The sequence below is a fragment of the Chiloscyllium plagiosum genome, unplaced genomic scaffold (genome assembly GCF_037043375.1).
Source record: "Chiloscyllium plagiosum isolate Xiang-an unplaced genomic scaffold, Cpla_swu_hap1 HiC_scaffold_9, whole genome shotgun sequence".
NCBI classification, from domain to species: domain Eukaryota; kingdom Metazoa; phylum Chordata; class Chondrichthyes; order Orectolobiformes; family Hemiscylliidae; genus Chiloscyllium; species Chiloscyllium plagiosum.
The window spans coordinates 53199899-53215600 of NW_028270147.1; the positions used below are offsets into that span (position 1 = coordinate 53199899).

The 15702-nt window shown below is 38.5% G+C and overlaps 1 protein-coding gene across 1 annotated transcript in view; it reads left to right on the forward strand.

Annotated features, from left to right (window-relative positions):
• Nucleotides 1-15702, forward strand: part of frem1b (Fras1 related extracellular matrix 1b) — a 193334-nt gene that overhangs the window by 57873 nt on the left and 119759 nt on the right. The window contains exons 6-11 of the mRNA XM_043699276.2: nucleotides 45-368; nucleotides 2205-2313; nucleotides 2728-2859; nucleotides 3241-3585; nucleotides 7019-7161; nucleotides 13522-13718. Coding sequence (XP_043555211.2) covers nucleotides 45-368; nucleotides 2205-2313; nucleotides 2728-2859; nucleotides 3241-3585; nucleotides 7019-7161; nucleotides 13522-13718 — 1250 coding nt within the window. The remainder of the gene's footprint in view (nucleotides 1-44; nucleotides 369-2204; nucleotides 2314-2727; nucleotides 2860-3240; nucleotides 3586-7018; nucleotides 7162-13521; nucleotides 13719-15702) is intronic.

Sequence of the window (15702 nt, forward strand, 5' to 3'; positions counted from 1 at the left end):
TTGAAATGAACCAAATACTGAATAAGCAAAGTGTTTGTTGACAGGTAGAAAATGCTTGGATTCAAGTTAACATTAAAGGTGCAATTCCAAATCAGCAACCCAAAGCCGCCTTCATGTCAATGTACATCCTGGAGGTTGATCAATTCATTCTGACACCACTGAGCGTTGCAGCTATTGATGCAAATGATGATGAAACACCAAAGGACAGACTGATTTTCAACATCACCAACCCTCCTATAGAAGGATACTTAACTCACCTGGATGACCATACCAAATCCATCACATCTTTCAGCTGGCAGGATTTATATGAAATGAAAATAGCATATCAACCTCCTAACATTAGTCATACTGAAAGGAGGAATTATGAGGTATGTTGAGTTAATTTGTATCCAGATATTCTACACTAAGCATAGAATTTCCATTTTACTTCATCCATGGGCTTGATTTTGCCACCCATAGTGTCTTCCTTTGTCCTGCACTCACACTACAGCTCAAAGTATTGAGGTCTGTTGCTATAACTTCACTGAAGTGCTCTGGAAAGCACACAAAAACACATTAAAAATAAATCACAAACTCCAAATTCATTTATTCCCAGGATCTAAAAACTCAGAAAATCAACATTTTCTCATTCTTCCCTTCCTTTGTGAATCGTAGAATTCCTATAAAGTGGAAGCAAGCTGCTCAGCCCATCAAGTCCACACTCACCCACTGAAGAGCATCCTACCCACTACCCTATTCCTGTAACCCTGCATCTCCTATAGCTAATACACCTAGCCAGCACCTCCCTGGACACTATGGGTAATTTAGCATGGCTAATCCATCTAATCACCTTTGGACTGTGGGAGGAAAATGGAATACCTGGAGGAAGCCCCCATGGGGAGAACATGCAAACTCCACATGGACATTCACCTGAGAGTGAAAGCAAACCCGGGTCCTTGCACTGTGATGTAGCAGTGCTAACCACTGCTAACCATAGTGGCACAGTGGCTCAGTAGTAGGCACTGCTGCCTCATAGCACCAGGGTCCCAGGTTCAATTCCAGCCTTGGGCGACTGTCTGTGTGGAGTTTTCATGTTCTCCCCATGTCTGCGTGGATTTCCTCCGGGCACCCTGGTTTTCCTCCCACAGTCCAAAGATGTGCAGGTCGGGTGAATTGGCCATGCTAAATTGCCCATAGTGCTAGGTGCATTAGTCAGAGGGAAATGGGTCTGGGCGGATTATTCTTCGGAGGGTCAGTGTGGACTTGTTGGGCCGAAGGACCTATTTCCACGCTATAGGGAATCTAATCTAGTCACTGAGCCACCGTGCTGCCCTTCTACAAGTTGAAGGATTTGAAAATCGCTTCTTGATGCCATGTGATCAGTTATAATTTGTTTCATCTCAACCTCTCTCGGGTACTTCTGTTTGAACAGGAGAAAAAAATCAACCAAACTTGCATCTGTTACCAATATACTGAAAGTCCTTTCTTTAAACATACTGGAAATTCCAAATTTGAAAATTGAATATGTGAAAGATAATTTGTAGAATGCGCTATTCAGATTAAACTAAACATAATTCATGAGCTTCAAATGTCATCCCAGATTAATAAAGTGGATATATTTTTCTGACTTCTGATTTTGCTAAGTGGAAGTAATTTAACCAGTCGCAAATCTAAAATTCAGCTATACAAAAACAATTAGTTCAATTTTAAAAGGCTTCCTCAAAAAAAATTCTCCAGAGGTAGAAAATTGTAGCATACTATTGTGACATTGCATTGGGATTTTTATTTACTTCCACCGACTCTGTGCTAACTTAATAAAAACTGAAAGAACCGCAGATGCTGTAAATCAGGAACAAAAACAGAAATTGCTGGAAAAGCTCAGCAGGTCTGGAGCATCTGTGAAGAAAAATCAGAGTTAACGGTTCAGGTGTGGTGACCCTTCCTCCTGAGTAGTTCTGAGGAAGGGTCACTGGACTTGAAACATTAACTTGGATTTCTCTTGATGGATGCTGCCAGACTTGAGGTTTTCCAGCAATTTCTGTTTTTGTTCCTGTGCTAACTTAACTTCAGTTTGCCTGATTCTGATACAAGGTGAAAAAAAGTGAAAAAATATTCCATTCGCCAGCACCATGGCAAGCATAAAATTCAGTGTTAAGAAATGTTAAAGTCTTTAAATGAAAGCAATCCTACATGATCAATATTATTTCTTTTCTGGTCTATCATAGGTTGATTTTAAAGTAATAGACACTTTTTTTGAAGTCAGTGCTACTATCATGGTTCATTTTTCAATAAGAACAGCAGAGACAAATGCACCAAGGGTTTCTTGGAACATGGGTATGTGTTTTGAAATTACACTATTGTTGTCATTCCTTTATTTTTTTTTAAAAAAGAAAGTCAATTGACTTCTGCATTTGTGAACTATGGTGGGGAGAAGTTAACCTGATTTTAACCAGCTTCATGGTCATTTTTATCATTACCAGCTTTATATTTACAAATTTTAAAATGGGATTAGAATTTTCAACCGGCTTGTTGGGAATTGAACTCATGGTGAGATTTAAATAGATTTGGAAACTCGTCCTTGCCTAGATGTAAAATTAAACCCATTTTATCTGAGTTATTACTTCTGCCCACAGATTACTGTATCATTACTATATGCACATGACCATACCTATTACTAATTACAGCTTGCTGGTTTGTAAGACCTTCTCCTGTTTAATGTTCTCATTTAAATATTCTTGACCCATGAAGGTCTGGACTTACTGGAAGGTCAATCTCGACCAATTACTTGGGAAAATTTTCAGATCGTAGACAATGATAATATTAATGATGTACGTTTAATAGCAGTGGAAGGACTCCAGCATGGACGGCTCACAGTAAGAGGTAAAACAAAACTAAGCATTTTAACAATGATCTATCACCATCCAAATACATTTGAAAGTTGTTTGCATTATTGTAATTTTTTTTTCGAACTGAGAATAAGACTACATGGTGATTTTGGTGAAGGATAATGGTAATGGGGAACATGCTATTGAATTGAAGGTTACTTGTCCTTTTAATTGCAAACTGTGACATTGATCATACTGAACATTTTTAAACCCACATTGTAGAGGCTAGTAATAAATTGACAAAATAACAATATTGTAGAAATAGGCTTACAAAAAGATTAATGTACTGGGATGAAATGTGAAATATTCATAAGATTTGTCTCTGCTAAATTCATATGTCATAACAATTCTCTCTTTCTGACTTCACAATGATCAGGTGGCAAAGGATTCATGTGCACCATTGAGGACATTAAGGAAGGAGTTGTGCACTATCACCATGATGATAGTGATACAACCAAAGATTATATTGTATTCCGAATCTTCGATGGCAAACACACTACTAGACACAAGTTTCCAATTAACATTTTGCCCAAAGATGACAGCCCTCCCTTCTTAATTAACAACCTTGCTTTTGAACTAGCAGAAGGAGCATCTATATTAATAGAAAACCATATGCTACTGTCTTCTGATTTGGATTCGAGTGATGATTACATATTGTACAAGATTATAGTTCCACCGAAAGCTGGAGAGATTGTGAAAAAAACTTCATCAGATCGACTGGGTAAGTGCTGATGCAATTAATAAAACATTCTTAATGAACAGATCAGAAATCAGAAAGATCATTCTATGAATCTCAATGAACAGTTTGTATTCTTTTCTCCTACTGGTGAGATGTCCCTACTTTTATATCAGCAGCATTATCTCAGGTCTTCCAGCACTGCATTTGAATCTCTCAGATATTTGACTTTTGATCATAGAAATTCCATAGCGTTTCCTAGTAAAAATTTTATCAAATCATTGGAGGTTGTACCCAGCAAATACACATATTAGTTCAAGTACTACCAAAAGAGAACTGTATCAGGTTATATGACAAAATTGTCATTTGGCACGTTCCAGTATTATGCATATTAATTATCAGAGAATAGTTGCAATTTAGTCATTTGTGTGCTAATCCTTTGATATACAATGCACTGGGATTCCAATGTTTTAGTGCTGAAAAAGGCTTTTACCTAAGAATACAATTCAAACTTATAACTTTTATCCCACATCCTTCTTGATATTATCTTCCTGGTACATTTTTTTGAATTTCCCTAATTTTCGATTTTTCTTTCTGACAAACTCTGCAATTTCAGTGTCCCATCTCTGTGCCACTTAGGCTCAGGTTCAAGTCCCATCTGTTCCAGAGTTGCATCGTGACATTTCTGGACAGGTTGACTATAAAGTATCTATGTTGTACTTCAGCTCTTTTGGCACAATAGTAATGTCCCTGCCTCTGAGTCAGAAGAATTGACTTCAAGTCGCACCAGCTCCAGAGGTGTGCCATTACGTCCCTGAACATATTACAGAGGGATAGAGCTGGAGAGCATAGAAACAGACCCTTTGGTCCAACTTGCCCATGCTAACCAGATATCCTAAATTAATTTAGTCCCATTTGCCAGCATTTGGCCCATATCCCTCTAAACCTTTCCTATTTATGTACCCATCCAGATGTCTTTTAAATGTTGTTATTGAACCAGCTTCCATCATTCCCTCTGGCAGCTTATTCTATACATACACCACCCTCTGCATGAAAATGTTGCCTCTTGGGTCCCTTTTAAATCTTTCCCTTCTAACTTTACACCTATGCCCTCTAATTCTGGACTCCCCCACCATGGGGAAAAGACTTTGTCTATTCACCTTGTCCACACCCCTCATGATAGATATAGGACAGATATCAGAGATAGTTTCTTTATTCAGAGAGTAGTAAGGGTATGGAATGCTTTGCCTGCAACAGTAGTAGATTCGCCAACTTTAAGTACATTTAAGTCGTCATTGGACAAGCATATGGACGTACATGGAATAGTGTCGGTTAGATGAGCTTCAGATTGGTATGACTGATCGGCGCAATATCGAGGGCCAAAGGGCCTGTACTGCGCTGTAATGTTCTATGTTCTATGATTTTGTCAACCTCTATAAGGTCACCTCTCAGCCTTCGCTCCAGGGAAAATAGTCCCAGTCTATTCAGCTCCCACTATAGCAAAAACCCTCCAACCCTGGCAACATGCTTGTAAATCTTTTCTGAACCCTTTCAAGTTTCACAACATCATTCCTATAGCAGGGAGACCAGAATTGAATGCATTATTCCAAAAAATGGCTTAACCAATGCCATGTACAGCCGCAACATGACCTCTCAACTTGTCTACTCAATGATCTGACCAATAAAGGCAAGCCCTAAGTGACTTCTTCACTATCCTATTTACTTGCAACTCCACTTTCAAGGAACTATGAACTTACATTCCAAGATCTCTTTGTTCAGCAACATTCTCCATCACCTTACCATGAAGTGTATAAGTCCTGCCCTGATTTGCCTTTCCAAAATTCAGCACCTCATATTTATCTCAATTAAAATCCGTCTGAACTATACAACATGGAAACATGGTTTTTAAAAATATCTATGCAATCAATCCTGGTTTTTGTAGCACTCCTTTGCGACTCTATGCATGAGGCCATCTGATGGTGTGACTAGAAACCATGTTTCCACTCATCATAGATGTAATTCCTTCCAACAGACATCCAGCTAATCATTAAATTCACATGCTTTCTTCCTCATAAAAGTTGATGACATCATTGATCTGAAGATCCCCAGGGCAATGGGGATGAAACAAAGTAAAGCATTTGAAAAAGGTTCCCATTGCTACGATTTCTTTTTACTTCTTCCTTCTCATAGTCCTCCTCCAATTCCTAGATAGACAAGAGCTGTAGACTATCATGCAAATGAGATATTCAGCTACAAAGATTGAATCTGACAGATTACAAACACAAGAATAAAAAGGAACGCTGTGATGTGAATGGGACCATTAAGAGGTAAATACAATAATACCACAGATAATGAGAAAGAGCTTGCTGATATATGAAATCATTATTTCCCTTTGGTATATACCGAGAAGATTGAACAAGTAAACATGATATTGAATCACAAGCAAAGAAATGAGATAGGTAATAAAAGAATGATGTATTGAATAAACATATCAATCTCATAGCATAAACCCCTTGCTCTTGATGGAACCTGTCCATGTATTTTGAATGAAATAGGGCAAACGATAGCAGAGGCATTTCTAAACAAATTTAATAATTTATTAGAGAAAAAAAATGCAGTGAAGAGGGCTGGTGGATAGCTGATGTAATTTCAACATTTGAGAAGATGACAGAAGTCCAGGGAGTTATAGACCATCAGCGTAACATCAGTAGTAAGATAAACAATGGAAATGTTACTATGGAGAGAATAGCGGAACATCAAGATATGAAAAATATAATAAATAATCGGCATTGGATTTCAAAGGGAAAAATCTTGTCTGACATATTATTGAATTACTTGAGGAAGAAATGAAGAGTAGAAAACAGTAATGCAGTAAAATCTGTTCACCTAGAAGTCCAATACACTTTTAAAAATCAATATGTCTTGTTATTCAGGTTAGATTTGATGAACCAATGTTTCCAGTGTGCATATCTGTAGGCCATAAAAGGACATCAATAAGCTCCGTGGGAATTTTGATCTACCTGTAAATCAGAATTTATCAAATGCTTTCATACCTCTGTGCCAATGGCACCGCTTGTAACATTTGTCCTTCTTGTGTATTTTCCTGGTGCTTTAGGTTGCAGCTGTTTGTTTTTCAAATAGTGGCCTCTTATACCATTAGAATAATTTAGAGATGCGATGCAATGTCAGAATTACTTCACCGCTCCTTAGAATAAACAAAGGAAATAAATACAGGAAGGGAAAAAGCCAGAGTGCTTTTCTTCATTGTTTGCAGCTCACTTGAGTTAAATGAGATTTATTATTACTGGCAAATACTTCTAGTAAGTAGCTCCATCTGGCCAGAGAGTCTGGAGTAATATAAAACACATACCTGCTGAACATATTTATATATTGTACTTTATATCATTTTTTTGTATCCATTCTTTTCATGCAGAAACCAATATGTTTCTTTAGCATTTCACTAATTTTATTTCTACAGGTCATCCTGTGACTAGTTTTCTACAGAGGGATCTGTTCCATGGTCTGATTTATTATCGTCATGCTGGGGGCGAAATTTTTGAGGATTTGTTTGAATTTATTCTGTGGGATAGCCATGAGCCTCCAAACCTTTCAGACCCTCAGGCAAGCTTTAACTCATTTACTGAAAATTATTTTTCAAAAGGCTTCAAACTATAGGACATTTTATAAGAATGCCTGAATACTTAGGGAATATTAACATCTTCCTTCCTCATTTTAGGAGAACAGGAGATTTTAAATGTACAAAGATGATAATGTAAAAGCAGTTGTTGGTGCCACATTGTATTGAGGCTAATTACGTAATCTGCAAATGTAGCAACTTTAAGCAAAAACATATTTGATTTTTTACACTAAATATAAAACAATCTTCACTTGTTTAATACTAAATTTAAACGATTGTTGCACTCTATTTTGTGTTGATGCAGAGGACCAAATTATCTCTTTCTGCATTGATCAGGTCAAAGTTTTCTCATCTAGGAGATATCATGATGGAATGTTTGTACAAGATATTAAACAGTGAGATTAAAGCAAGCAGAAAGCATGAATGATATTGGCTTTGATGAGTTATAATGTATAGATATAGATATTATACATGTCATTAGGCCAGTCAAGGGTCTCATGACAATTTTATTTGCTCAATTGATAACCATTTTGCATTGCACTTGTTCTATTGTAGGTCATAGACAAATTAATTTACATCATAGGAATGATTCTGCAGATTCCCATTCAACATGTTTCTACTTTGCGATCGGAGTATCATAGTTGTTATGGACTAGGCCAGACCACGCAAAACATTCTTAAGCAGGCAGCCCAGACCATAACTTTGCAATTTGTTTCAGTAAGTGAACAGAGAAAATTACCCGGAATAAGTTAGCGAGGTTGACTACTAGGTTTTAAAACGGGCAAAAGTTTATTCACAAAATTACACAATGAAACACAAAGAACAGAATAAGGAATCCCTACAGAACTCAGTCTATCCAAACTAGACTTAATTATACTGTTCTGAATATATACAACAGTCCCAATAAGCAAATCCCCCTTTAAAACACAGTACAAAGGGAGCAAATGCTTACAGGTTGAAGTTAGAAGGGCAGAAGGAAAGAGAGCCTGTTTCCACACAGCTTACTGTTGAACTTCCAACTAGTTCTGGACTGAATTGCTCAGCTAGAGAGCTGACCACTCCCCTTCCATTATGCAGGTCACTTCTGAAACATGACCACTTTGGCCTGAAGTCTCATTCATTTATATATAACCAAAAGGCCTCTCAAAATCCTTTTCATCTCTGTACCAAATGAGTCTAATCGGAGCCCGGCCAGTTTACGTCCCATCTGAAAATACATAAAGGGCAGAGTATCCTTGAGAAAAGAAATAGCTTTTAGAAAAAAGGGATCAGCTTTGTAGCACAGTTCACCACCACATTCTCAAATTTTAATCAAGGATTGGCAATAAATAGCCTATCTTTCCAGTGACATCAGATCTTTTGAATACATTTTAAATGATTAATTGAATAAAAGTATACAGCAACAAAACTCCAGACAAGATCCATGGCTATCTTCTTTACACTTGGTCCAGTTAAAAAGCTTTTATTCTGCTATTTGACTAGTAAACAAAGAAATTCATCAACTATGCTGACCAATTTCTACCAGTACAAACCAGGAGTCTAAATAGATAAATTGTGATAAATATTATGCCTTATTCACCATAATAAAAGCCAGATACTGCAGATGCTGGAAATGTGAAAATAAAGTGCTGGAGAAACTCAGCAGATCTGTCAGTATCGGTGTAGAGAGAAAACAGAAGAAGTTCTGAAAAAGAATCATATCAGACTCTAAACATTAACTCTGTTTTTCTCTCTCCACAGATAGTAGCAGACCTAATGTGTTTCTCCAGCATTTTCTGTGTTGTATTCATCATGTTCTACTGATATTTTCTTGAATATTTAATATTACTGTCACCCTGAGACATCCAATAAAGGTTTTCATTTCTATATTATCAATGCGGCAGCACAAAAGTGGCATGACTGTAGTTGGCTTCCCTCTGGTATGGCCTAGAAGGACACTCTGTTATATCAAAGTGCTAAAATGTCTCAAAGGGATGAAACTGATGGACTACCTGGCTTCAACAAAGGCACTGGAAATGACAACAGTATATCATCCCTGCAAAGTCCTCCTGACTATTATCTGGGAGACTATGACAAAATTGGGGGAGCTATCTCAGACTTGTAAAGCAACAACCTAACATAGTCATACTCAGGGAACTATGCCTTACAGATATTGTCCCAGACACCAACATCACCCATCCCTGGGTATGTCCTGCCCCACTGATGTTGCCTGGGAGTAATCAGCTTTGACTCTAGGCCCCATGAAATCTCATATCATCAGATCAAACATGGGCAAGGAATCATCCTGATGACTACAATGTATTTCCTATCCCCCTCAGCAAATGAGTCAGTTACATATTGAACACCACTTGGAGGAAGCACTGAGAGTGGCAACGATGCAGAATGTATTCTGGATGGGGTGGCTTCAATGTCCATCACCATGAGTGTCTTAGCAATATCATTACTAACCAAGTTAGTCGAGCCCTAAAAGACAAAATCTATTTGATCCCATCCTCACCAATCTGCCTGTTGTAGACGCATCTGTCCATAGTATTTTTGGTAGGAGGAACCACTGTACTGTCCTTGTATAGATTAAACCTACCTTCACATTAATGATACCTTCTGTGGAGCTGTGTGTCATTATCACCATGCTGAATGGGATAAATTTCAAATAGGTCGAGCATCATAAGACAAAAGTGAGGCATTATTGACTATCAGCAGCAATGTCCATAGCCATCAAGCCAGAGGATCAACTGTAATTTAATGAAGAGTACAGAAGAGCATACCAGGAGCAACACCAGACATCTAAAAATGAAGTGTTAACCCAGTGAAGCTTCAACACAAAACTATTTGTATGCTAAATGGAATTAACAATAAGTGATAGAGCTAATCAATCACACAACCAAATTCCCTTGCAGTCTTGCCACATCCAATCATAATTGGTGGTGAACAATTGAACAACTCACTGGCGGATCAGAGTCCATAAGGTTCTCCTTCCTCAATGGCAGGTGTTCGCAGCAGATTAAATGAGTCTCAGCCAGATGTGATGATCCATCTCATCCTCCTCCTCTGGAGGTTACCAGCATTATTGATGTCAGTCTTTAGCCAATTTGATTTACTGCACACAAAGAAATGCATGAAGACATTGGACACTGCAACAGTTATGGACCATGGCTATAGTTCAGCAATTGTATGAAAACTTGTGTTCCAAAACTAGTCATTCTTCTAACCCAATCTGATCCAATATAGATACTATGTGGAAAATTGCCCCAGGTTTTCTTGCACACAAAAAGCATGAATTTTTCAACTCAACCAATTACTGCTCCATCTGTGTACTCGCAATCATTAGTAAAGTGTAGGAAGAGGTCAGCAACACCAAGCACTTGCTTGAAGTAACCTGCTTACTGAATGCTTAATTGTATTCCATCAGGGACCAACTTCAGCTTCTGACTCAGTGTAATGTCAGTTTAAACATGGATAAAAAAGCTTATTTTCAGAGATTAGGTGAATGTTCTATTGTTAACATCAAGGCTGCAATTGACATTACGTGCCATCAAGCAGCCCTGGCAAACTGGAATCATTGTGAATCAGAGGCCAATTTGCTGCTGGTTGATGTAATACTTAGTTCAAAGGAAGTTGGTATGGATATTTGAGGTCAGTCATCTCAGCACCAGTACACCTTTGCAGGAGTTCCTCAGGCTAGTATCCACAACTCAACTATTTTCAGCTGCTTTAACAATGATCCTCCCTCCATTGTAAGATCAGAAATGGGGATATTGGCTGATGATTGCACTTTGTTTAGTACCATTTGTGACTTCTCATACTGAGAGAGTCCATGCCCAAAGGCCACAGACCTGGAAAATATTCAACCTTGGGTTCGCAAATGATACTTGCCACTTGTAAGATACATGTACTTGGCAATCACCATCTTTAACAATTGAGAACCTAATTAGCACCTCCTGACATTCAATAGCATTACTATTACTGAATCCCTCACTATCAACATCTTGGGGTTTACCATTGACAAGAAACTGAACTGGACTCGCCATATCAATATTGTGGTTACTAGAACAGATGAGAGCAGCAAGTAACTCCTTTCCTGACTCCTCAAAGCCTGCCCACTATCAACAAGTTTGGTGGCATACTCTCTGAGAGCAGATTCAACATGCAAGAAGCTTGGACACTATCCAGGATGAAGCAGGCTGCTTGATTAATACCATATCCAAAAACCTCAGCTGCTGAAGGGCCATCTCAACTTGAAATATTAACTTGCACTCATTCCCCAGATGCTGCCTGACCAATTGTGATTTCCAACATTTTTTGTTTCCAGTACAGATTCCGGCATCTGCAGTAACTTGCTCCCAAAGGCGTTCACTTCCTTCATCACTGACATGTTATCAGCAGTGCGTGTACCTACAGGATTCGCTATAGAAATTCGCCATTCCTTAATTGTCACTAGATCAGAATTTTGGAACTCTGCCCTCAACAGCATATGAGTCTACCTTCACCAAGTGGACTGCAGTCAGTCAATAAGAGAACTCGTCACCACCTCAGTGGTAACTAGGGATGACAGCAGCTGACCCAGATAGTGAAACCATGTCCCCTCAATGGCTGTAGTATTTTAAAAAAATGTCAGTGTTGTCAAGACTTGTTGAAAACTTCAGTTTCATTAAAACTTTATTGTCTTACCTTAAGAAAGCCAGATCTTCCTAACCATTCTCATTATAACGTGCTCATGTTCCAATAGGCTTTAATAAAATTTGAACTGAGCAGAATACATAAATCCCATAGATGTTTTAGCATCCACCCATTATGGAAAGTCTCCTACATTGTGCATCCTTATCTCCGATTTCAGTTCACACAATTGACTCTCTTACCATATCCAAAAAGCTACTGAACTGTAGTGAAAAATACAGTTTATTTAAACATATAGTAATGTGATTTCAGTTACAATGATGAGGAATATACTTGAATGACATGAAACAATGAATGACCACAATCCAGGTCAGCAGCTGTTACCCCATACCTTGTTATCATTGAGATGGTGGTGATGTGTTCTCCTATTATTTGACTGCAGTCCACTTGGCATAGGTTCCTTCTGATAGACTGGTTAGCAAGGTTAGATCTCATGGAATACAGGGCGAACTAGCCATTTGGATACAGAACTGGCTTGAAGGTAGAAAACAGAGGGTGGTGGGGGAGGGTTGTTTTTCAGACTAGAGGCCTGTGACCAGTGGTGTGCCACAAGGATCAGTGCTAGGTCCACTGCTTTTCATAATTTATACAAATGACTTGGATGTGAACATAGAAGAAATAATTAGTAAATTTGCAGATGACACCAAAATTGGAGGTGTAATGGAAAACAAATAAGGTTACCTTAGAGTACAACAGGATCTTGATCAGGTGGGCTAATGGGCTGAGGAGTGGCAGATGGCATTTAATTTAGATAAATGTGAAATGCTGCATTTTGGAAAGGCAAATAAGAGCAGGACTTATAAACTTAATGTTTAGTCCTGGGGAGTGTGCTGATCAAAGAGACTTTGGAGTGCATGTCCATAATTCCTTGAAATTGGAGTTGCAGGTAGATAGGATAGTGGAGAAGGCATTTGGTATGCTTTCCTTTATTGGACAGAGCATTGAGTACAGGAGTTGAGAGATCATGTTGCAGCTGAACAGGACATTGGTTAGGCCAGTCTTGGAATATTGTGTGCAATTCTGGTCTCCCTCCTATCGGAAAGATGTTGCGAAACATGAAAGGTTTCAGAAGAAATTTACAAGGATGTTGCCAGGGTTGGAGGATTTGAGCTACAGGAGGAGGCTGAATAGACTGCGGCTGTTTTCCCTGGAGCGTTGGAGGCTGAGGAATGACCTTATGGAGGCTTATAAATTCATGAGGGGCATGGATAGGTACGTAGGCAAGGTCTTTTCCCTGGGGTGGAGGAATCCAGAACTAGAGGGCCTAGGTTTAGGGTGAGAGGGGAAAAATTTAAAAGAGACCTAAGGGGCAATTTTTTCATGCAGAGGATTGTACATGTATGGAATGACCTACCAGAGGAAGTGGCAGAGGCTGGTACAAATACAACATTTAAAAGGCATTTGGATGGGCATATGAATAGAAAGGGTTTATAGTGATATGGGCCAAGTAATAGCAATTGGGACTAGATTAGGTTAGGATATCTGATTGGCATGGACAAGTTGGACCAAAGGGTCTTTTTCCATGCTGTTCATCTTTATGGCTCTATGACTTCCTTTAAGAAACAATGCTTTTGTTTATCTATCAGGAGCCTGTGTCTTTTGATGCACCAATGAATTCTTATCATTTAGTCATTTAGCAAAGTCTATCCTTCAGTTGTTTTGTTTTTCAGATAACAATGATCCGTATAATGCCAGTGAAGGACCAGCTACCTAAAGAAGTTGATGGTGCTACACGCTATTTGGTAACAAAAGAAACCGAAATTAACCACATCACAAAGGATCATCTCCATTTCACAGACACAGAATCCCCAGCGAATGAATTGATGTACATAATCAGTAAACCTTGTTTTTTTCCAACAAACCAGAGGTATGCTGTTTAATGTTGCCTTTTGGATGTCGTTAAAATGTACTTCATATACATATTTGAAGCTGGTATACTTGACTATATCTACCAATAGTTAATCTATTTTCATATATTTATGACCACACTTTTTTAGCTCAGTAGTGTCCAAACCTTTCTCTTTATTTCTTTATCCTCTGAATCACTTGCTGATACATCTACCAATGATAAATATAATCATGGACTGATCTACAGCCTGCAGTCCAATTTCTATTCTCTGTGATCTAGATGACCGTAACCTTTGTTACTGCCTTTCAGTATCAGATGTTTCTTGAGGATATATCAGTGCAAATACCTCATAGAGGAAGGAGGAACTTATATTGGTAGTTATATTTAAATGCCACATAGCAGTAATTCACCTACAAGAGTTTTAGCATCAGTAAAATATCTCCAGGTTTTGAAAAGTATTTATTAATATTGATTCCCCTATTTAAACATCTTAATGACCACATCTTTGGCAATGAATACTTAGCTTCAGGTTTGATGTTTATCTGGTGATTGGTCAATGGAGAAAACTATGTTGATAGTTATTAAGATATTTACAGGGAAAAACAGGATAGATAGAGATAAATTATCCCCAGTAGTTGGAGATTCTAGAATTAGGTGGCTTAGTCTAAAAGTAGTTCCAGACTGTTTAGGAGAGATGTTAGAAAGCACAAGGATGGTGCAGATTTCAAACTCCCTTCCATAAATAGCAATTGATGCTAGATCAGTTGTTAACTTTAACAATAAGGTAGATTATTGTTTGTTTAGTCAACATATTAAGAGATATGGGACAAAGCCAGGTATATGGAGTCAGTCCACACATCAGCCATGATCTCGTCGAAGGGTAGGGCAGGCTGAAGGGGCTGAATGGCCTACTCATGTTTCTATGTTCCAATGTAGTGTTTATTATTTCTAGCTGTGTATCTACATGTATTACAGCATATAAAAGTCATATCCCAAAGGCAACTTTCTTGTCCTTAATTTAGCACACAGCAGACCCTTTGGTCCAAGTCATCCATGCTGACCAGATATCCTAAACTAATCTAGTCCCATTTGCCATTACTTTGCCCATATCCCTCTAAACCCTTCCTATTCATATACCCACCCAGACACCTTTTAAATGCTGCAAATGTACAACCTCCACCACTTCCTCTGACAGCTCATTCCATACACACACCACCCTCTGCATGAAAAAGTTACCCCTCACGTCCTTTTTAAAATTTTTCCCTCTCACCTTAAACCTATACCTTCTAGTTTTGTACTCCCCTCTCCTGGGAAAATGCCCTTGACTGTTTATCCTATTCATGCCCCTCGTGATTTTATAACATCTATAAGGTCACTCCTCAGCCTCTGATGCTCCAAGAAAAATAGCCCCAGCCTATTCAGCCTCTCCCTGAAGCTCAAAACCTCCGACTCTGGCAACATCCTTGTAAATCTTTTCTTAAACCTTTCAAGTTTAACAACATCCTTCCCATAGCAAGAAGACCAGAATTGAACACAGTATTCCAAAAGTTGTCACAACATAACATCTCAACTCCTGTACTCAATACACTGACCAATAAAGGCAAGTGTACCAAATATCAACTTCGCTACCCTGTCTACCTGCGATGCCACTTTTAAGGAATTATGAATCTGCACCCAATGTCTCTTTGTTCAGCAACACTCCCCTGGACCTTACCATTAAGTGTATAAGTCCTGCCCTGATTTTCCTTACCAAAATGCAACACCTTCTATTTATCAAAATCAAAATCCATCTGCCACTCCTCAGCCCATTGTTACATCTGATCAAGGTCCCGTTGTACTCTGATATAACCTTCTTCACTGTCAACTATACCTCCAATTTTGATGTAACTGCAAACTTACTAACCATTCCTCCTATATTTGCATCCAAATCATTTATATAAATGACAAAAAGTAGTGGCCCAGCACTGATCCTTGTGGCACACTGCTGGTCACTGGCCTTCGG